The sequence below is a fragment of the Petromyzon marinus genome, chromosome 56 (genome assembly GCF_048934315.1).
Source record: "Petromyzon marinus isolate PM22_M1 ecotype Great Lakes invasive population chromosome 56, UKy_Petmar_22M1.pri1.0, whole genome shotgun sequence".
NCBI lineage: Eukaryota > Metazoa > Chordata > Hyperoartia > Petromyzontiformes > Petromyzontidae > Petromyzon > Petromyzon marinus.
Genome location: NC_133722.1, coordinates 3,478,534 through 3,503,071, shown reverse-complemented (window position 1 = coordinate 3,503,071; position 24,538 = coordinate 3,478,534). Strand labels below are relative to the sequence as shown.

Here is a 24,538-nt window from a genome sequence, read left to right as displayed (position 1 = left end):
ACAAGCAGAGAGAGACAACACAGACACACCACAGAGAGACACACAACATAGACACACAGAGAGACAACACAGATACAGAGAGACACACAACATAGACACACAGACAGACACACAAGCAGAGAGAGACAACACAGATACACACAGAGAGATACAACACAGACACACACAGAGAGAGACACACAACATAGACACACAGAGAGACACACAACATAGACACACAGAGAGAGACACACACAACATAGACACACAGAGAGAGACACACAACATAGACACACAGAGAGACACACAACATAGACACACAGAGAGAGACACAACACAGACACACAGAGAGAGACAACACAGAGACACACAGACAGACACACATGCAGAGAAAGACAACACAGAGACACAGAGAGAGAGACACACAACATAGACACACAGAGAGAGAGACACACACAACATAGACACACAGAGAGACACACACAACATAGACACACAGAGAGACACACACAACATAGACACACAGATAGAGACAACACAGAGACACACAGACAGACACACAAGCAGAGAGAGACAACACAGATACACACAGAGAGATACAACGCAGACACACACACACACAGAGACACACAACATAGACACACAGAGAGAGACACACAACATAGACAAAGAGAGAGAGAGACACACACAACATAGACACACAGAGAGAGACTACACAGAGACACACAGACAGACACACATGCAGAGAAAGACAACACAGAGACACAGAGAGAGAGACACACACAGCATAGACACACAGAGAGAGACACACAACATAGACACACAGAGAGACACACAACATAGACACACACAGAGAGAGACACAACACAGACACACAGAGAGAGACAACACAGAGACACACAGACAGACACACATGCAGAGAAAGACAACACAGAGACACAGAGAGAGAGACACACAACATAGACACACAGAGAGAGACACACACAACATAGACACACAGAGAGACACACACAACATAGACACACAGAGAGACACACACAACATAGACACACAGATAGAGACAACACAGAGACACACAGACAGACACACATGCAGAGAAAGACAACACAGAGACACAGAGAGAGACACACACAACATAGACACAGAGAGAGAGACACACACAATATAGACACACAGAGAGAGACAACACAGAGACACACAGATAGAGACAACACAGAGACACACATGCAGAGAAAGACAACACAGAGACACAGAGAGAGACACACACACAACATAGACACACAGAGAGAGACAACACAGACACACAGAGAGAGAGACACACAACACAGACACACAGAGAAAGACAACACAGAGACACACAGATAGAGACAACACAGAGACACACAGACAGACACACATACAGAGAAAGACAACACAGAGACACAGAGAGAGAGAGACACACAACATAGACACACAGAGAGAGAGACACAACATAGACACACAGAGAGAGACACACAACATAGACACACAGAGAGACACACACAACATAGACACAGATAGAGACACACACAACATAGACACACAGAGAGAGACACAACATAGACACAGAGAGAGAGACACACACACAACATAGACACACAGAGAGAGACAACACAGAGACGCAGAGAGAGAGACACATACAACATAGACACACAGAGAAAGACAACACAGAGACAGAGAGAGAGAGACAACACAGAGACACAGAGAGAGAGAGACACACACAACATAGACACACAGAGAGAGACACACACACACAACATAGACACACAGAGAGAGACAACACAGAGACACAGAGAGAGACACACAACATAGACACACAGAGAAAGACAACACAGAGACACAGAGAGAGAGACAACACAGAGACACAGAGAAAGAGACACACAACATAGACACACAGAGAGAGACACACACAACATAGACACACAGAGATCCAATGCCTCCTTGTCGAGGCCTTAAATAGAGAGGGGGGGGGCAGAGAGAGGGGGGGGGGGCCCTGCTGGGGCAGCTGCTGGAGCAGAGAAATTAGCATGGCAGTGAATCCACCCCGAAGCGACCGAGGGAAATAATATCGAATGTCCCGATGAGAGCCTGGTAAATTTTTATAGAGAGAGAAATAGTTTGAGAAAGCAAAATTTAGCAAATCTTTTGGAAATGTTAAACCCGCCACCACCCGACACAGCCAACTAGTAAGGGTTGTCACGTAAACAGAACGTGGACAATTCGTCACTAGTACAGCACTGGTGTATAGTGTAGTGTATTGTGTATAGTAGTGTAGTGTATAGTGTAGTATAGTGTATAGTAGTGTACAGTGAGGGAAACAAGTATTTGATCCCCTGCCGATTTTGTACGTTTGCCCACTGACAAAGAAATGATCAGTCTATAATTTTAATGGTAGGTTTATTTGAACAGTGAGAGACAGAATAACAACAACAAAATCCAGAAAAACGCATGTCAAAAATGTTATAAATTGATTTGCATTTTAATGAGGGAAATAAGTATTTGACCCCTCTGCAAAACATGACTTAGTACTTGGTGGAAAAGCCCTTGTTGGCTATCACAGAGATCAGACGTTTCTTGTAGTTGGTCACCAGGTATGCACACATCTCAGAGGAAGGATTTTGTCCCACTCCTCTTTGCAGATCTTCTCCAAGTCATTAAGGTTTCGAGGCTGACGTTTGGCAACTCGAACCTTCAGCTCCCTCCACAGATTTTCTATGGGATTAAGGTCTGGAGACTGGCTAGGCCACTCCAGGACCTTAATGTGCTTCTTCTTGAGCCATTCCTTTGTTGCCTTGGCCGTGTGTTTTGGGTAATTGTCATTCTGGAATACCCATCCACGACCCATTTTCAATGCCCTGGCTGAGGGAAGGAGGGTCTCACCCAAGATTTGACGGTACATGACCCCGTCCATCGTCCCTTTGATGCGGTGAAGATGTCCTGTCCCATTAGCAGAAAAACACCCCCAAAGCATAATGTTTCCACCTCCGTGATTGACGGTGGGGATGGTGTTCTTGGGGTCATAGGCAGCATTCCTCCTCCAAACACGGCGAGTTGAGTTGATGCCAAAGAGCTCCATTTTGGTCTCATCTGACCACAACACTTTCACCCAGTTGTCCTCTGAATCATTCAGATTTTCATTGGCAAACTTCAGACGGGCATGTATATGTGCTTTCTTGAGCAGGGGGACCTTGTAGGCGCTGCAGGATTTCAGTCATTCACGGCGTAGTGTATTACCAATTGTTTTCTTGGTGACTATGGTCCCAGCTGCCTTGAGATCATTGACAATATCCTCCCGTGTAGTTCTGGGCTGATTCCTCACCGTTCTCATGATCATTGCAACTCCACGAGGTGAGATCTTCCATGGAGCCCCAGGCCGAGGGAGATTGACAGTTCTTTTGTGTTTCTTCCCTTTGCGAATAATCGCACCAACTGTTGTCACCTTCTCACCAAGCTGCTTGGCAATGGTCTTGTAGCCCATTCCAGCTTTGTGTAGGTCTACAATCTTGTCCCTGACATCCTTGGAGAGCTCTTTGGTCTTGGCCATGGTGGGGAGTTTGGAATCTGATTGATTGCTTGTGTGGACAGGTGCCTTTTATGCAGGTAACAAGCTGAGATTAGGAGCACTCCCTTTAAGAGTGTGCTCCTAATCTCAGCTCGTTACCTGTATAAAAGACACCTGGGAGCCAGAAATCTTTCTGATTGAGAGGGAGTCAAATACTTATTTCCCTCATTAAAATGCAAATCAATTTATAACATTTTTGACATGCGTTTTTCTGGATTTTGTTTTTATTCTGTCTCTCACTCTTCAAATAAACCTACCATTAAAATTATAGACTGATCATTTCTTTGTCAGTGGGCAAACGTACAAAATCAGCAGGGGATCAAATACTTTTTTCCCTTACTGTAAACTAGTACAGCACTAGTGTATCGTAGTGTATAGTGTAGTGTATAGTGTAGTGTATAGTGTAGTAGTATATAGTAGTAGTGTATAGTGTAGTGTATAGTGTAGTGTATAGTGTAGTAGTATATAGTAGTGTATAGTGTAGTGTATAGTGTAGTGTATAGTGTAGTATACTAGTACAGCACTAACCGGTTGTGTATTGGCGAGCCAAGCCACAAAATTTACAATCTGAGTACGACGTTTCGCCAGTAATTACAACCAGCTTCATCAGGCGACAGCCAGATGTGTGGAGAAGTCCACGTGTGTTAAACTGACGAAATATTTTGTCGTCATTATTGTTATTGTTGTTATTGTTATTATTGTTATTGTTGTTATTATTGTTATTGTTAGTATTGTTATTATTGTTGTTATTATTGTTATTATTGTTGTTATTATTGTTGTTATAATTGTTGTTATTATTGTTATTGTTGTTATTGTTATTATTGTTGTTATTATTGTTATTGTTGTTATTGTTGTTATTGTTAGTATTGTTATTATTGTTGTTATTATTGTTATTGTTGTTATTGTTATTATTGTTGTTATTATTGTTATTGTTGTTATTGTTGTTATTGTTAGTATTGTTATTATTGTTGTCGTTATTATTGTTATTATTGTTATTGTTGTTATTGTTATTATTGTTATTGTTGTTATTGTTGTTATTGTTAGTATTGTTATTATTGTTGTTATTGTTGTTATTATTATTGTTATTTTTGTTATTATTGTTGTTATTGTTAGTATTGTTGTTATTATTATAGTTATTATTGTTGTTATTATTGTTGTTATTATTATTGTTATTATTGTTGTTATTATTGTTGTTATTGTTATTATTGTTGTTATTATTGTTATTCATATTCTTAGCTCTTTCGGTAAAGTCACGTTGAAGGGAAACAATAAAATAATAAAATATATTGTTATATATTGTATTGTTTTATATATTTTATTATTTTATTGTTTCCCTTCAACGTGACTTTACCGAAAGAGCTAAGAATATGAACTACTGCAGTCACGAAAGCTTTAAATCAAAATTTAAATCAAAATTATTGTTATTATTGTTGTTATTGTTATTATTGTTGTTATTGTTGTTATCGTTGTTATCGTTGTTATCATTGTTATTATTGTTATTGTTATTATTGCTGTTATTGTTGTTATTATTGTTATTGTTAGTAGTATTGTTATTATTGTTATTGTTCTTATTATTATTGTTATTATTGTTGTTGTTATTGTTGTCGTTATTATTATTGTTATTATTGTTGTTGTTATTATTGTTAGTGTTAGTATTTTTGTTATTATTGTTGTTATTGTTATTATTGTAATTATTGTTATTATTTTTGTTGTTATTGTTATTATTGTTATTGTTGTTATTATTATTGTTATTATTGTGATTGTTGTTGTCGTTATTATTGTTATTATTATTGTCGTTATTATTGTTATTATTATTTTTGCTATTATTGTTATTATTGTTATTGTTATTATTGTTGTTATTCTTGTTATTGTTGTTATTGTTATTATTGTTGTTATTGTTAGTATTATTGTTATTATTGTTGTTATTATTATTGTTATTATTGTTATTGTTAGTATTATTGTTGTTATTATTTTGTTATTTTGTTGTTATTATTATTGTTATTATTGTTGTTGTTATTGTTATTATTGTTTTTATTATTAGTATTGTTATTGTTGTTATTATTGTTATTGTTGTTATTATTGTTATTATTGTTTTTATTATTGTTATTATTGTTATTGGCGTTATTATTGTTATTGTCGTTATTATTGTTATTGTTATTATTGTTATTATTATTATTGTTGTTGTCGTTACGCTTTACCCCCCTTACGCCGCGTGTCGCAACGCAGTGACAGGCCCGTCGGGGTCCCGCTGGGTGCAGCGTGGCGAGGTGGAGTACCTCCTGAACGACTCGCTGAAGCTGCCCTTCGTGCAGGCGCGGGCCGCCTGCCGGCACCTCGGTGGCGAGCTCGCCTCCATCGCTGACAAAGAGGAATGGTTCTTCCTCTATCGGAAGGTGACTCGCCGCTCACGCTGCCGCTCACTGCTGATGCTTTCTGCTGATGCTGCCGGCGATGGTGATGATGCTGCTGATGATGATGATGCTGCTACAGCTGCTGCCAGTGATGATGATGCTGCTGGTGATGATGATGCTGCTACAGCTGCTGCCAGTGATGATGATGATGCTGCTGGTGATGATGATGCTGATGATGAGGCACCCACACACTCAGTCAATAACCCACTCACTCACCCACCGGCACCCACACAATCAATCACTCACTCACTTTCTCACCCACTCACAAACTAAAACACTCACTCACCATCTCACTCATCCAGTTACTCACTCACTCGGCATCTCACTCCATCAATCCCCGACTCTGCCCCACCATCTCACTCACCCACTCACCCCACTCGGCATCCCACTCAATCAATCCCCCACTACTCCACCATCTCACTCACCCACTCACTCGGCATCCCAATCCATCAATCCCCCACTCCACTCCACCATCTCACTCACTCACTCGGCATCCCAATCCATCAATCCCCCACTACCTCACCATCTCACCCACCCACTCACTCGTTCAGCATCCCAATCCATCAATCCCCCCACTCTGCCCCACCATCTCACTCACCCACTCACTTACTCGGCATCCCAATCCATCAATCCCTCACTACCCCACCATCTCACTCACTCACCCACTCAGCATCCCAATCCATCAATCCCCCACTACCCCACCATCTCACTCACCCACTCACTCACACAGCATCCCAATCCATCAATCCCCCACTACCCCACCATCTCACTCACTCACTCAGCATCCCAATCCATCACTCCCCCACTACCCCACCATCCCATTCACCCACTCACTCACTCGGCATCCCAATCCATCAACCCCCCACTCCATTCCACCATCTCACTCACTCACTCACCCACTCAGCATCCCAATCCATCAATCCCCTCGACTCTACCCCACCATCTCACTCACCCACTCACTCGGCATCCCAATCCATCAATCCCCCACTCCACTCCACCATCTCACTCACTCACTCGGCATCCCAATCCATCAATCCCCACTACCCCACCATCTCACCCACTCACTCACTCGTTCAGCATCCCAATCCATCAATCCCCCCCACTCTGCCCCACCATCTCACTCACCCACTCACTTACTCGGCATCCCAATCCATCAATCCCTCACTACCCCACCATCTCACTCACTCACCCACTCAGCATCCCAATCCATCAATCCCCCACTACCCCACCATCTCACTCACCCACTCACTCACTATCCCAATCCATCACTCCCCCACTACCCCACCATCCCATTCACCCACTCACTCACTCGGCATCCCAATCCATCAACCCCCCACTCCATTCCACCATCTCACTCACTCACTCACCCACTCAGCATCCCAATCCATCAATCTCCGACTCTACCCCACCATCTCACTCACCCACTCACTCACTCAGCATCCCAATCCATCAATCCCCCACTACCCCACCATCTCACTCACCCACTCACTCACTCAGCATCCCAATCCATCAATCCCCCACTACCCCACCATCTCACTCACCCACTCACTCACTCAGCATCCCAATCCATCAATCCCCCACTACCCCACCATCTCACTCACCCACTCACCCACTCAGCATCCCAATCCATCAACCCCACTACCCCACCATCTCACTCACCCACTCACCCACTCAGCATCCAAATCCATCAATCCCCCACTATCTCACCATCTCACCCACTCACTCACTCGGCATCCCAATCCATCAATCCCCCACTCTACCCCACCATCCCACTCACTCACTCGGCATCCCACTCAATCACTCCCCCACTCTACCCCACCATCTCACTCACTCACTCAGCATCCCAATCCATCAATCCCCCACTACCCACCATCTCACTCACTCACTCAGCATCCCAATCCATCACTACCCCACCATCTCACTCACTCACTCAGCATCCCAATCCATCAATCCCCCACTACCCACCATCTCACTCACTCACTCACTGAGCGGGGGGGGAGTGAGTGGGGGGGGTTAGCATGGGCGGGGGGGGTGAGTGGAGGGGGGGGTGAACGCGGGGGGGGGGTGAGCGGGGGGAGAGGGTGAGTGGAGGGGGGGGGTGAACGGGGGGGGGGGTGAGCGGGGGAGAGGGTGAGCGGGGGGTTACCTCTTCCCGTTCCGCTGTGTAGGTGGCGAGGATGGCACATGATGAGCAGTGGTACATCGGCCTGGAGCTCGGCATTGAACGTCAACCTCGGTGAGTTGGCGCCGCACCGAGGAGCAGCACCAGGGAAGGCCGACACGGCGCACGAGGGGGGCGGGGGGGGCCGGCACCACGCCCGGCCGCCTTTGTCTCCCCCAGTGCCGATGTTGTACGCGTCGTGCGCCGGGTACTCATCTGAGGCTGAGTCGACCGTCGTTGATGTTATTGTTGTTGTTGCCACAGCTGGGTGGATGGAACTCCCGTCACGTGTGAGAGTTGTTGTTGTTGTTGTCACAGCTGGGTGGATGGAACTCCCATCACGTTTGAGAACTGGGCCCACAACGAGCCCAACCACGCCAACATGGAGGAGAGCTGTGGCACAATGTACTCCAGGGACGGTAGGAGACCGACACCCTCCACCTACGCCGCCTGTCCCTCGTTGTTGGGGGGCGACGATCATGCTGATGACGACGATGATGATGGCGATGACGATAGGGATGACGATGACGACGACGATTACGATGGTGATGAGGACGACGATGGTCATGACGACGACGATGGTGATGATGACGACGACGATGATGACGACGACGATAATGATGACGACGACGATGATGACGACGATAATGATGACGATGATGATGGTGACGATGACGATAATGATGACAACAATGATGACGACGATGATGGTGATGACGACGATGATGATGTTGATGACAATGATGGCGATAAGGATGATGGCGATGACGATGATGGTGATGATGGTGATGATGACGGTGATGATGGCTGTGATAATGCCGATGATAATGACGATGATGACGATGAAGGAAGAGTAGGTCCAGAATGACCCTATGGCGGGGTCACCCTCTGGAGGAGCTCCCTCTCAGTTGACGCCTCCCTCACAGGGGCACCGCGGTGGCTAGGAGATGTTAACTCCCTCGCGCGGTGTACAGGAGGTCGTGGGTTCAATCCCGACCCTGACGCCTGCTGCTGTATATTTGGAGTTTGCGTGTCTATCTCATCATCATCACGGTGGCTAGGAGATGTTAACTACCTCGCCTGGTGTACAGGAGGTCGTGGATTCTATCCCGACCCTGACGCCTCTATTTGGAGTCTGCGTGTGTCTCTGCCCGTGGACGCGTGGATTTTTCTCCAGGGTCCTCTGGGTTTTTTCCCCCTCCACTTTCAGGATCAACGAAACGCACGTTTTGAGATCATTTGGCCGACAATACATTTCCACGCGATGATAAGCCCCCTTAGTTGAGCCACCATCGATTTGGACGGCCAGGTCTCTTCTGCAAAAGGAGCTATGTAGCTCAAGTGGGGCCCAGCCTCGTGAAAAAAAGGACAGAAGATCATCGATTACACTGGTCTGTGGCCACAATGCTTCCGAAATAAATGTAGTCCAACTTTTCTTATTCTGGGTCACTGAGAATGAAAATGATGATTAAAATTGTTGATTGACTCTAGTTTTCAGGATACGCTGCTGGGTCAGTATATACGACCCTTGACTTGGGAATGGTGGAGGATAAGTTAGTTATAAAGGAAAGGGATCTCAATTTAAACCAATAAATGACTAAAATACATATTTGACTGGATCTATAAATAAATCTATGACTGGGTTTGGACAGTACTTGCTTTTTGAGCAAAACAATGAATGATGCAATCTGAACCTGGTATTGCATCATACATGATATGAATTGCATCATGTTATTCCTAGAAGCCATGGATGATGCAATCATAACTTGGCTTACAACCCTCTGATGAACAAATTGCCCTATATCAGCTCGACAAATCATACAGTGTCGTGGTCTCTTATTTGTCAATGTTTGATTTTGCAAAGGGACACATTTCTGTTTAGCCAAAGTGAGCAGAGATGCCTGGCACTTGTGTGAACAAAGCAGATAACGTCTGCTATGTTTGTGTTGAAGTGACGTTTGCATCACCAAAGCACAGTTTAACCACTATGGTTAAGAAAGCCTATCACCTTTATTTTGGCTGCAAATTTGGAGATCGGGACAAGATGTGGGCCCCACACATATGGTACAACACTTGTGCAACAAATCTTCGCCAGTGGTTGAACAGGAAAAGGAAATCTATGCCTTTTGCAGTGCCGATGATTTGGAGAGAGCCCACAAACCATATCGGCAATTGTTACTTCTGCATGGCGCCTCCAGTTGGGAAAGGTGTGTCAAAGAAGACAAAGTGGACTGTGCATTATCTGAACATTCCATCAGCTGTACGCCCAGTACCCCACGGAGAAGGACTGTTCGTTCCTGATGCACCAGCATCATTCTCACTTGAGTCAGAAGAGGATGAAACTTCTGGTCCTGAACCATCATAGTCACATGACCCCGATCCTCTCCTTACTTCCTCCTCTGAACCACACCTCATAATTTTCTTTGGTTCTTTTGGTAAAGTCACGTAGAATGAGAATAAAATAATAAATAAAATAACACAATAAAATTCTCACGGCGTTTCGGCCACACCACAAGTGGCCTTCTTGTGTTGTGGCCAAAACGTCGTGAGAATTTTATTGTGTTATTTTATTTATTATTTTATTCTCATTCTACGTGACTTTACCGAAAGAACCAAAGAAGATGAATCCTTGCAGTCACGAAAGCTTTAAATCGAAATCACACCTCATAACACAAGGTGAACTGAAAGACCTTGTCAGGGATATGGAACAACCCAGGAGTAAGGCAGAGCTGTTGGGCTCCAGACTGCAGCAGTGGAATCTCCTGGCAGGTGATGTTAGGGTTTCCATGTTCCGTGACCGTCAAAAGGATCTTGTCCCATTCCTCTTCATGGCAGGTGATCTCGTAGCCTGCAACAACATCGATGGTGCGATGGCAGCCCTCAACATCGTTCATGTTGCAGATGGGTGGAGACTGTTCATTGAGTCTTAAAGCTGTTTTGCTGCGTAATGGCAATGTTTTGCCATCAATTCCAGTTGGTCAGGCAGTCCATATGAAGGAAACCGATGACAACATAAAACAACTTTGAGGTGCATAAACTATGACCAACATCAGTGGCAGCTTCGTGGCGATTTGAAGGTTGTTGCTCTCTTGCTTGGTCTGCAGACTGGATACACAAAGTACTGCTGCTTTCTCTGCGAATGGGATAGTCGTGCGAGAGACTCCCACTACATCAAGATAGATTGGCTACTCCGACGGTCATTGGAGCCTGGGAGGAAAAGTGTTCAGAATCCACCACTTGTAGAATCAAGGAAGATTTTGTTACCACCCTTACACATCAAGCTGGGTCTGATGAAGAACTTTGTCAAAGCCATGGACAAACCACAAGCAGCTTTCAAGTACCTCCGTGGAAAATGTCCAAGGTTAAGTTAAGATAAAGGAAGGTGTCTTTGTTGGTCCTCAGATTCGTGAACTTCTTCGAGATGATGCATTTGACAGTGCGCTGCGTGGCAAGGAAAAGACGCCATGGAAAGCCTTACAGTTAGTGGCAACACATTTTCTCGGAAACAACATGGCAGACAACTACAGGGAGTTGGTGGAAAACCTCAAGGAATACAAAAGCCTTGGTTGCAACATGTCACTGAAGATACATTTTTGTTGCACTCTCATCTAGATTTTTTTTCCCACCGAACTGCGGAGCAGTGAGCGACGAACATGGCGAGCGATTTCACCAGGACATTGTGTAACTGGCCCGTCCTATTCCTCTCTCCCCGTGTTCGTTACGATGGGATAGGCCGGTTAATAAGTACAAAACAACAACAATAATAGTAGATGAGTTTGGAGGCGATGAGTGTGTGTTCTGCCCTCCTTCTGAGAATCGGATGACTCCACCACCAAGGGACACCAGAGGATTGTGTGACTGCAACTCTTTATTTCAAAGTTGTTCTTCTGAGGAGCATTCGTGCATCTGTAATTATGACCAGATGCACAGCAATCAACCCCAATTCACACCACCTCACTGCTTAACCCCTGTACTGTACAGCGTCCACCCGAATCTGAATAGGTGTCCTGTACCCTTAATTGATTACTCTACTGGTGGGCGTGGCCTACTGTGCATTCACGTGACCGTATGGGCCCAATCCACGGTCAGTATTACTTTCATTCACAATTTTTCTTGTGGTTAATTTACATTAAGCCCATACCGGCTACAATTGCAACAATGGAGAAACGCTATCAGTGCAAATGGAGCCCATCAATGCTTGCAAACTACTGCTGGACAGTGACATTTAATGAATACAAGAGACAAGCCAAGAAGCGCTGAGCAGACACTGAATGAGCACTAAACTATGTACTTATATATACATAATAGTGTTTTGCCTCTTGTTTCATAATAGATTGCATCTATACAACCCTCTTGCTGATTTTTAAAGTGTTACATGAACAGGACACGTGACATGTTATCATGTAAAGCAACCATAAAGACATGAACAGACCTAGGTTTGCAATTTACGAGCAAAACGATACTATCTACACAATATACATAGACGTAAAATGTAAAAACATAAATATCTTCAGAACAGTAGCCAATCAGTTGTATTGTCATATTTAAAATTCAGCACGTCAGAATAAATAATAAACAGCACATTTCATACTTAATCAAATCACGACGTTTCGGAAGCAACACAAGCCTCCGTCATCAGGTGGGATAGTCACAGCAAGAAGTAATTTGATGTAGTGGACTACTACAGTAGTGGACTACTACAGCAAATTACTCCTTGCTGTGACTATCCCACCTGATGACGGAGGCTTGTGTTGCTTCCGAAACGTCGTGATTTGATTAACTTTATTTTATTTTTTACCTACGTGACTTTACCGAAAGAACCAAAGAGTATGGGTCATTGCAGTCACGAAAACTTCAAATCTAGAAGCGCATTTCATTTCTGAAGCAGACGACGTCTAAAATATTGTAGACCAGTGTTTTCTGGCGGCTTCGGGGATGCCGGATTTTTAAACACGCCAGATAACCACATCATCGTTATTTGAAATAGCTTATTTTTGCACATTCTTGCATAACATTAAATGTTAGGTGTTGTGTATGTTTTTTTGTGTGGCTTTTAAAACGTGTTTACTATGCGAAATTGGCATAAATAAACATACAAATAGGCAAAAATAAATATGCAACTGTAAAAAGTTGCTGTATTTACTGTAGCGAACTTACCACTCCAATCTCGAAGACTCTGCATGACGGGGCGATGTTCGTAGCACCTTTTGGCGTTAGCCTCTGGTCTGACACCGGTAGTGAGACGAGGCCCTAAAGTCGGCTCCTGCTGTCTTTGGTGTCGGCCAATCAGTGTCAAAGACAACGCCATTTATTATTATCAGAGCAAGTTCACCGCAAGTACCGTGTGTGTGGTTAATGCGAACTTGATTCCTTGGTAAAAAAAAGGTTTCCATTTCGATTTAAAGCTTTCGTGACTGCAAGGATTCATCTTCTTTGGTTCTTTCGGTAAAGTCACGTAGAATGAGAATAAAATAATAAATTGGTAAAATAAAATAACACAATGAAGGCCGCCTTGTGTTGTGGCCGAAACGTCGTGAGAACATTAATGTGTTATTTTATTTTATCAATTCATTATTTTATTCTCATTCTACGTGACTTTACCGAAAGAACCAAAGAAGAAAAAGGTTTCTATTTGGTGTTTGAACATCTTAACACCTTTTGTATTTCACTTTCCAGAAAGGGGTAAACACTGTTCATATTATTATTATTCTTTTTGTCACACCACCACGCTCTTGTTTCAACACAACCACGACGTGTTTGACGATCGCCGGACTCGTTTACAGCCTTTGGAGCGGTTTCTCCCGGGTTTCCCCGGGATGAGGCCGGGACTGCCGGATTAAATGTTGGAAGCAGCCGGATAATCGCGCGGCGCTGGATTATAATCGATGATCAACTGGCGGCTTCGTAGTTTTTAGGGGGCCCCCTTTCCCTCCGGCAGGTGGCGCGAGCCGAAGCGGTTCGCTACACCGCGGCCTTTTTTACACAAAAATGACGACGTGGCGTGCGTGCGGTGGGGCGGTGGGTTTCGTGGGGGTCGCGATTGCCCCGCTCGGTTTTCTCTCGGCTGGCGCAGGCAAATGGAACGACATCAACTGCGGCATGCCCATGGTGTTCATCTGCGAGCGCAACAACGCGTCGGCCTCGGGGCTGCCCACGCTCCCCCCCACCGCCCCCACTGCCGGCGGCTGCCCTTCCTCCTGGCTGCCCTTTGGAAACAAGGTACGGGCAGTCCTCGCGTTACGAAAAATGACATTTCGTTCCCGGAGACCCCGTTCGTAAGTCGAACCGTTGGTAAGTCTCGACCGGGAACTCAACAGTTGCACCGTGTATTTAAATGCCCGTATGGTTAGTGTTACGCAAAGCGTTACGGTTCAACAAATAGGAAAGCTTTGTTCAACTCATAAACAAGAACAAATGTAAAAAAAAAATATTTCATGGAAGCTGATTTCGTAATTGTGGTCGTTCGTAAGTTCGTAAGTGAGGGCGATCGTAAGTGAGGGTGATCGTAAGTGCGGACGTTCATAGTCGAGGACCGCCTGTATCTGTTCCCCCGCCCCCACGCGAATCGATTGGCTGGGAAGCAGTCTTCGAAATAATGAAAACCCAACGTAGCAGCGGCACCCCCTCCTGGAGCACGAGTCCTGGTGCTTGGTGTGTGTCTCTCCTGGATAGTAATAATAGCAATAAAATAAAACAACGCACGTCACCACCTTAAATAAAGGAGGATAAACATTGCCGGCGAGATCACAAATTCCGGCCTTCGGGCCTTTAAATGCCGAGCTCAGACATGCACATATCCTAGCTGCGCCACACGCCTAGTAGGAGCGAGTCTTTGAGCTGCAGTGTACCAATGATTATGCCAATTTAGATACATGTGAAAAGGACTTGGGACGAGGTAAGTGTAGTTCAACTCGATGGTTTATTTGCAGATAACGTGCAAACACATAGAGACCATACGGCACTCCAGAATGCACTCCGAGCTGTCTCTCAGGCCCCCTATATAGCCTGTACCCCCCCCCCCCCTTTCTAGCAGGTTATCCTCTTCCAATCTCCTTTCCTCTTTTCACAACGGTTAGCAACCGTTCCTTATTCATTATATTTGAATCTTCCCGCCCCTCCCCTTTGCACCAATCTGATTTGAATGCTCCGATGCCTTCCAATCAGATTGGTGTGGGGGGCGTCACCCCCACCAAGCAGATTGTCAGTGGCTCTGCTACTTTTAAACTTGGCCAGCCCTGGTGAAGTCGTGAAGACTTTTGGCAGGCTACCCACCCCCCACACACACACACAGACATAGGGTTGGCCACCAGACCTAAAGCCTCACAGATGTACTCATGTCTGATGCGGTCACCACATCTACGCCTCTATATAAGGAATGAAACAGGTGGACTTCTCCGCACATCTGGCTGTCGCCTGATGAAGCTGGTTGTAATTACTGGCGAAACGTCGTACTCAGATTGTAAATGTTGTGGCTTGGCTCTTCAACACACCGGTGTGCTGTACTAGTATACTACACTATACACTACACTATACTATACATTAGTGCTGTACTAGTACACTACACTCTACACTACACTATACGCTACGATACACTAGTGCTGTACTAGTATACACTAATTTACACTATACTACGCTATACACTACACTACTATACACAATACACTACACTATACACTACTATACACAATACACTACGCTATACACTACACTATACACTACGATACACTAGTGCTGTACTAGTATACACTACTGTACACTACTATACACTACACTATACTACACTACTATACACAATACACTACACTATACACCAGTGCTGTACAAGTAACGATTTGGCCACGTTCTGTTCACGTGACAACCCTTACTAGTAGGCTGTGTCGGGTGGTGGCGGGTTTTAACGACACAACATTTATATATTACGCAATCTAACCCCAAAAAAAGCTTTTGATACGTATGTTGTTCACAATTGTACCCAATACTCAAACAAAAATACACATTCCTGAGGGGGAGGTAAAACTACATTTGGTTCGAAATTTGCAGAGATTTCTTGTTTACGTGTAAGTATCGAAACAAGATGACTAAAGATATCCAAAAAGATAACAACTTTAAATGTAATGAGTTAGTTTAGAGCGCTCGACAGGGATGGCGGCCGAGATTGCATTAGTGAGGTTAGTACAGTGGCGATGTACAGTGTGGCGCTGCATTACAGCAAAGTCATCTGGTGGTGGTGGTGCAGCTCCCTGTGGTGGTGCAGCTCTGTGTGGTGGTGGTGCAGCTTCCTGTGGTGGTGCAGCTTCCTGTGGTGGTGGTGCAGCTTCCTGTGGTGGTGGTGGTGTTGGTGGTGGTGATGCAGCTCCCTGTGGTGGTGGTGCAGCTCCGTGTGGTGTTGGTGGTGGTGTTGGTGGTGGTGATGCAGCTCCGTGTGGTGGTGGTGTTGGTGGTGGTGATGCAGCTCCGTGTGGTGGTGGTGCAGCTCCGTGTGGTGGTGGTGGTGTTGGTGGTGGTGGTGCAGCTCTGTGTGGTGGTGGTGGTGCAGCTCCCTGTGGTGGTGGTGGTGTTGGTGGTGGTGATGCAGCTCCCTGTGGTGGTGGTGGTGTAGCTCCCTGTGGTGATGGTGGTGGTGGTGTTGGTGGTGGTGATGCAGCTCCCTGTGGTGGTGGTGGTGTAGCTCCCTGTGGTGATGGTGGTGGTGGTGTTGGTGGTGGTGATGCAGCTCCGTGTGGTGGTGCTGCTCTCGTTGAAGTGCTACAGGTTCCACTCCAACGAGTCCGAGTGGGACACGTGGGTCAACAGTCGAAACGTCTGCCGCACGGCCGGGGGTGACCTGGTCTCCGTCACCAACTGGAGGGAACAAGGTCAGCGGGTTTCACCTCCTCCCCCCGCTCCTTCACTTCTTCTCATCTGCTGCCCCCACTGTCTGGAACTCCCACCCCAACCCCCCAGCGATCTCCTCTGTCCATTCCATGCCCCCGTTCAAGATATACCGTAGACTCCCCGTTGCTGGCAACTCCCCTCTCATCTCACTCCACTCCCCTCCACGCACTCTACTACCTCTCCCTCTCATCTCACTCCACTCCCCTCCACGCACTCTACTGCCTCTCCCCTCTCATCTCACTCTACTCCCCTCCATGCACTCTCCTACCTCTCCCTCTCATCTCACTCTACTCCCCTCCACTCACTCTCCTACCTCTCCCCTCTCATCTCACTCCACTCCCCTCCACGCACTCTCTGCCTCTCCTACCTCTCATCTCACTCTACTCCACGCTCTCTCCTACCTCTCCCCTCTCATCTCACTCCCATCCATGCACTCTCCTGCCTCTCCCCCGTCATTTTGCTCAACTGGTTCTGGGCCTCCCGTAGGTTGACTCGGTCTCAAACAACAAGTACTGCACCTGGTGCGTTGAGTAACCATCTCCACTCGTGCGCTACGTCGCCCTTCATGGGCCCATCGCTCGCAGCGCTCGCCCTAACGACCGATGTGGGCGGCGGGCGATCTTTGTCTTTGTCGCAGCCTTCATTGTCAGCAACCTGGCCGCGGTGAACGGCAGAATGTGGATCGGCCTCAACGATCGAAACATGGAGGGGCGCTTCCTGTGGACCAGCGGCGTGCCCGTGCTCTTCACCAACTGGGCCCCGAAGTCTCCGCGATCGACCCACAGCAGGGTACGGACTCGCGCCGCCCCCACCCTGCCTCGTCTCGGCGTCGGGGACGCGCGAACGCAGCTTGTTCGTTGCGGAGGTCCGCGGTTCGAATCCGGTTAATTGCCGCGATGCGGTGGCGGTATTTACCGTCGCATTGATGCCGCTACTGCTGCTACGCGCCATCTCCTTCGCTCGCAGGGAACGTGAAACTTCCCCGCGACAGCCGTCCGCAGAGCAAAAGCTGGCCGTTGTGTGCTTGGCGGTCGCGGTCCACATCAGCAAGGAGAAACAAAAATCGCGCAGCAAATTTGACCCGATTAGGATTGACCTCTGGTCGCGGCTCCCCGCTGTGTCGCTTACTCATCGGTCGGCGCTGTTTAATCACAGCGGTCGCTTCGCATGCACCCCTCAGTCTCGGCGGCGGCGTGGTGGCGCATGATGGTGGTGTTGTTGGTGTGGTGGTGGGTTGAGGTTGATGCTGGTGTTGGTGTGATGGTGGTGGGATGGTGTTGGTGTGATGGTGGTGGTGTGTTGGTGTTGGAGGCGTGGTGCGGTGGTGCGTTTAGCGCTCTGCGCTACGAACCCGGCGAACCGGGTTCGATTCCCGCTCACTGCTAACGTCACGGATAATTATAAGAAGCAGTCCCGGGCCTTCCCGAGTTTGACTCGGCCTCATACGAGTGCCTGGTGCGGAGCCGGGGCGTGGTGGTGCCGGTCACCCAGCCCCTCGTGTACCGCAGGTGCTGCTGTTCGCTTACAGCACTTGCTCCAACAACGTTACGAGGCTATATGAGCGATGTTTGCCTCTGTTGTGGTGGTGGTGGTGGGGACAGCAAGACTGTGCTCTGCTGCTGGCCACCAGCAAGATGGAGACCGTGGGACAGTGGGAGGACGTGCACTGCGATGGGAAGCACGGCTTCATCTGCATGCAGAACAAAGGTGCAAGGCATTCCCTGGGGCACGGGGCCTGTTGTTCATCACTAGGGCCTATTCATTACTAAGCCCTGTTCACCACTAGGGCCTGTTCATTACTAGGCCCTGTTCACCACTAGGGCCTGTTCACCACTAGGCCCTGTTCACCACTAGGCCCTGTTCATCACTAGGCCCTGTTCATTACTAGGCCCTGTTCATCGCTAGGCCCTGTTCATCACTAGGCCCTGTTCATCACTGGGGCCTGTTCATCACTGGGGCCTGTTCATCACTAGGCCCTGTTCATCACTAGGCCCTGTTCATCACAAGACCCTGTTCATCACTGGGGCCTGTTCACCACTAGGCCCTGTTCATCACTGGGGCCTGTTCATCACTGGGGCCTGTTCATCACTGGGGCCTGTTCATCACTAGGGCCTGTTCATCACTAGGACCTGTTCATCACTAGGGCCTGTTCATCACTAGGCCCTGTTCATCACTGGGGCCTGTTCATTACTAGGGCCTGTTCATCACTGGGGGCTGTTCATCACTGGGGCCTGTTCACCACTGGGGCCTGTTCACCACTAGGCCCTGTTCATCACTAGGCCCTGTTCATCACTAGGTCCTGTTCATCACTAGGCCCTGTTCATCACTAGACCCTGTTCATCACTGGGGCCTGTTCACCACTAGGCCCTGTTCATCACTAGGCCCTTTTCATTACTGGGGCCTGTTCATCACTGGGGCCTGTTCACCACTAGGCCCTGTTCACCACTAGGCCCTGTTCATCACTGGGGCCTGTTCATCACTGGGGCCTGTTCACCACTAGGCCCTGTTCATCACGGGGGCCTGTTCATCACTGGGGCCTGTTCATCACTAGGCCCTGTTCATCACTAGGTCCTGTTCATCACTAGGCCCTGTTCATCACTAGACCCTGTTCATCACTGGGGCCTGTTCACCACTAGGCCCTGTTCATCACTGGGGCCTGTTCATCACTGGGGCCTGTTCATCACTGGGGCCTGTTCATCACTGGGGCCTGTTCACCACTGGGGCCTGTTCACCACTAGGCCCTGTTCATCACTAGGCCCTGTTCATCACTAGGTCCTGTTCATCACTAGGCCCTGTTCATCACTAGACCCTGTTCATCACTGGGGCCTGTTCACCACTAGGCCCTGTTCATCACTAGGCCCTTTTCATTACTGGGGCCTGTTCATCACTGGGGCCTGTTCACCACTAGGCCCTGTTCACCACTAGGCCCTGTTCATCACTGGGGCCTGTTCATCACTGGGGCCTGTTCACCACTAGGCCCTGTTCATCACGGGGGCCTGTTCATCACTGGGGCCTGTTCATCACTAGGCCCTGTTCATCACTAGGTCCTGTTCATCACTAGGCCCTGTTCATCACTAGACCCTGTTCATCACTGGGGCCTGTTCACCACTAGGCCCTGTTCATCACTGGGGCCTGTTCATCACTGGGGCCTGTTCATCACTGGGGCCTGTTCACCACTAGGCCCTGTTCACCACTAGGCCCTGTTCATCACTGGGGCCTGTTCATCACTGGGGCCTGTTCACGACTAGGCCCTGTTCATCACTGGGGCCTGTTCATCACTGGGGCCTGTTCATCACTAGGCCCTGTTCATCACTAGGTCCTGTTCATCACTAGGCCCTGTTCATCACTGGGGCCTGTTCACCACTAGGCCCTGTTCATCACTGGGGCCTGTTCATCACTGGGGCCTGTTCATCACTGGGGCCTGCTCATAACTAGGTCCTGTTCATCACTGGGGCCTGTTCATCACTGGGCCCTGTTCACCACTAGGCCCTGTTCATCACTGGGGCCTGTTCATCACTGGGGCCTGTTCATCACTAGGTCCTGTTCATCACTGGGGCCTGTTCATCACTGGGCCCTGTTCACCACTAGGCCCTGTTCATCACTGGGCCCTGTTCACCACTAGGCCCTGTTCACCACTGGGGCACAGGGCATTTCTCGAGGGAGCTAATTTCACAGGCAGGTTTTCCCGACCAGATATTCCGACTTAACAGTTTGTCTCTTGGGTCAGGTCGTCGTGCAGGCACAATGTAAAATTATGACAGCCCTCTACCACCCAGCGACAGAGCCAATCAAATCAAGTTGCCACGTGGGTATGCATGCTCCGGATGATTTGGCTCTCCCAGCCATGCTGCGTCTATCAAACGCAGCAGCGCCCTCCTCCTTGACGACGACGTTGTCAGCCACGGGGGCCCTGTACCCACTACAGACGGCCTTCCTGCTGACTACAGACGGCCTGCCTGCCGACCGCCCCCACCCCTGTCCCGCCAGACCCATCGCTGCCGAACAGGGAGCAAGCGGTTCCGTTGGCCGGCTTCATGCGTTTTGGCGACGCCGAGTTCCGGGTGCTGGAGGCGCCCCTGGGCTGGACGGCGGCGCGGTCGGCGTGCCGGGCACAGCGGGCGGACGTGGCAAGCGTTGTGAGCCCCTACGAGCAGGCCATGCTCGCCCTCATCGTCCACCTCACGAGGCCGCTCTGGATAGGGCTCAACGGGAACCTGGTCAGTCCTGGGCAAGGGGTGGCGATCATGTCAATTAAGACGATTATTATCGGCCGGACCAATAATAATGTCGTTGTAATAATGATGCAATTTGTGACGGGCGCACGCGCGCGATGTTTCGGGAATGTCGAGCGACCATGACTCTGAGGTGCAGAGTCGAGTTCTAGTGCCGATCGAAAGGCGGGCCAAAGTGGTGGGGCCTTTAAGAAAGAGGTGGGGCCTTCAAGTGTCTCTTTAAAGTCTGTGCACAACGGTGCTGCTGCGAATGCACAACAGGGCAATGGGAGGGGAGAGGGAGGAGAGTGCACGACCTCCCACTGGTCTGCGTGGGTTGCCAGGCGACAGGCGCGCTGTGTTGACGGGGGTCGCAATGATGCCTGGGATCAGGGGGACAAGCGACCCCTCGCCTGCCCATCGCAGCAGCTTGCCCTCGCACCATCGCCCTCCACGGGGCTCCCTCTGTGTCTCTCCCTTTGTCTCCCTCCCTCCGCGTGACTGCACCGCAGACCGGCGGCGACTTTGGCTGGACCGATGGCTGGCCGACCTCGGTGACCTACTGGGCGCCGGAGCAGCCGGCGGACGCCGGGAGCTGCGTGGCTGCGGCACAGAATCAGGGCCTCTGGACCGTCGCCAACTGCAGCAGCAAAATGCCCGTGCTTTGCAAGAAGTGGCACGGTGCCAACCGCACCGCGACACTCGCCCGCCCGCTTGCTCGTCCGCCTGCTCGCACACCCGCTTGCCCACCCGCTCGCCCACCCGCTCGCCCGCCCACTCACCCGCTCGCCCACCCGCTCGCCCACCCGCTCGCCCGCCCGTTCGCCCGCCCGCTCGCCCGCCCGCTCAACCGGCATCGCCGCGTTTAGGCGTTCACAGTGATTTAGCGATAACCCGGTGGTGGTTGTTGTGATCTCGAATATACATTAAAAAAGCACACGTCCACCGAGGAGATGGAGTGATGGCAAAATACGTTCGCGTGCGAGGGGGATCATTGCTTGAGAAGTGATAGTGGCGACTCAGTGGAAGGAGGCCGGTGGATTCATCACGGCCGACGACGACGACGATGTACTCTGCGGCCTTAACACTGTTCTGTCGAGTTATTTGATCCGTGTGCACCTCCCGACCCCCGGCACATGCCAGTCAAGCCACCGACGGTCCCCCCCGAGGTGGAGGGCCGCTGCCCGGAGGATCCGAAGGGGACGGCGTGGGTCCCGTTTCGCAGCAGCTGCTACCTCTTCCAGAGCAGCAAGATCATCACCTGGTCGTACGCCATCCTCATCTGCAACCGCCTAGGTGACCAGCTTGCAACCGCGCAACCGCAGCATCCAGCGCAACCGCACGTCCGCAGTTGAGCAACCGCAACGATGGCTGCAACCGCTAGCACGACTCAACCGCAGCAGCAAAATGCCCGTGCTCTGCTGGAACTGGTGCATCGTTTTCAAGGGCAAGGTGTCACGGCATAGACACTGGAGCTACCCCAAGTAGTGGGGGGGGGCGGGGCTACGCAGGCAATGGGGAGGGACTACCCGAGCAGTGTGGAGGGGCTACCCTGAACAGTGGGGGGGGGGCTACCCCAATACCCCGAGCAGTGGGGGGGGGTAACACCAAGTAGTGGGGGGGGTCTACCATATTAGTAGGGGGGGCTACGCAGGCAATGGGGGGGGGGCTACCCTGAGTAATGGGTGAGGAGGGCTGGCTACCCCAAACAGTGGGCTTGGCTAGCCCAAGTAGTAGTGGGGGGGGGTCTACCATAGTAGTGGGGGTGGGGGCTATGCAGGCAATGGGGGGGGAGCTACCCTGAGTAGTGGGGGCGGGGCTATCCGAGCAGTGGTGGTGGGGGGGGGGCACCCAAGCAGTAGGGGGGGGGGGGTGGTGCCTCTGCCATGACGGGCGAGCGGAGGGGCTGACCTGGTGTGTTGCCGCGCGTCCCCAGGCGGGAGGCTCGCGACGGTGAACGACCACGTGGAGCACAGCTTCATCGTGGACAACGTGAAGCAGCTCGGAGACCAGGTGGCCGGCATGTGGATCGGCATGTTCAAGAACCAGGAAGGTGAGGGGCGGCTGCGGCCACCTCGGGCCCGGTCGCTGCTCTCGCCATGGCGTTGGCGGCAGCAGCGGCGTTGGTGGCAATTCCTGACGTTCGTGTAAATTTGGTGTCCTCGCGGCGAATCGGCGCCAGCAGGCCGGAGCGCACCACGTCACCGCGTCACCGCGTCACCGCGTCACCGCGTCACCGCGTCACCGCGTCACCGCGTCGACGCGTCACCGCGTCACCGCGTCACCGCGTCACCGCGTCACTGCGTCACCGCGTCACCGCGTCAACCACATCGTCGCGACATCTCTGTTACGAACGGAAAGTTAAAGACCAACGGCGTTGCGATGGTGGTCCATGAAACCCAACCTACGGACTCACGTCGTTAACCCAACGGAGACTCCCCGAGACCCAAAGAGACTATGAGTTCCACTGAGTCACGTCTTCCCATTTCCCCTGTGGCCCCCTGCCCCCCCCCCCCTCAACCCCCGCCCCCCACCCCTGCCGCCATCAGGAGAGTTGCTGTGGATGGACAACGCTCCCGTGAGGTTCACGCACTTTGAACACGACCACAACTGGCACAGTCCGCTGGAGTACTGCACCTACGTGGACACGAGAGAGTGGAGCTGGAAGATGGACCCGTGCTATCGGTTGCGGGGATACGTGTGCGAGGCCCCCAAAGGTGGCCCCCTCCATTTGACACATCAGAGCCACGGTGGTCGTGTAGATGTAACTAGCAACACGGTGGTCGTGTAGATGTAACTAGCAACATGGTCGTGTAGATGTAACCAGCAACACGGTGGTCGTGTAGATGTAACCAGCAACACAGTGGTCGTGTAGATGTAACCAGCAACACGGTGGTCGTGTAGATGTCACCAGCAACACGGTGGTTGTGTAGATGTAACCAGCAACACGGTGGTTGTGTAGATGTAACTAGCAACACGGTGGTTGTGTAGATGTCACTAGCAACACGGTGGTTGTGTAGATGTAACCAGCAACACGGTGGTTGTGTAGATGTAACTAGCAACACGGTGGTTGTGTAGATGTAACCAGCAACACGGTGGTCGTGTAGATGTAACCAGCAACACGGTGGTCGTGTAGATGTAACCAGCAACACAGTGGTCGTGTAGATGTAACCAGCAACACGGTGGTCGTGTAGATGTAACCAGCAACACAGTGGTCGTGTAGATGTAACCAGCAACACGGTGGTCGTGTAGATGTCACCAGCAACACGGTGGTTGTGTAGATGTAACCAGCAACACGGTGGTTGTGTAGATGTAACTAGCA

General features: G+C 49.7%; 1 protein-coding gene across 1 annotated transcript in view; it reads left to right on the top strand.

The window, feature by feature from the left end:
• Positions 1 to 24,538, top strand: part of LOC116954690 (macrophage mannose receptor 1-like) — a 90,069-nt gene that overhangs the window by 56,261 nt on the left and 9,270 nt on the right. The window contains exons 10-21 of the mRNA XM_076052418.1: positions 5,786 to 5,952; positions 8,139 to 8,206; positions 8,450 to 8,550; positions 14,205 to 14,350; positions 16,875 to 16,986; positions 17,643 to 17,794; positions 18,607 to 18,712; positions 20,993 to 21,222; positions 21,729 to 21,897; positions 22,360 to 22,512; positions 23,153 to 23,269; positions 23,766 to 23,933. Coding sequence (XP_075908533.1) covers positions 5,786 to 5,952; positions 8,139 to 8,206; positions 8,450 to 8,550; positions 14,205 to 14,350; positions 16,875 to 16,986; positions 17,643 to 17,794; positions 18,607 to 18,712; positions 20,993 to 21,222; positions 21,729 to 21,897; positions 22,360 to 22,512; positions 23,153 to 23,269; positions 23,766 to 23,933 — 1,689 coding nt within the window. The remainder of the gene's footprint in view (positions 1 to 5,785; positions 5,953 to 8,138; positions 8,207 to 8,449; positions 8,551 to 14,204; positions 14,351 to 16,874; positions 16,987 to 17,642; positions 17,795 to 18,606; positions 18,713 to 20,992; positions 21,223 to 21,728; positions 21,898 to 22,359; positions 22,513 to 23,152; positions 23,270 to 23,765; positions 23,934 to 24,538) is intronic.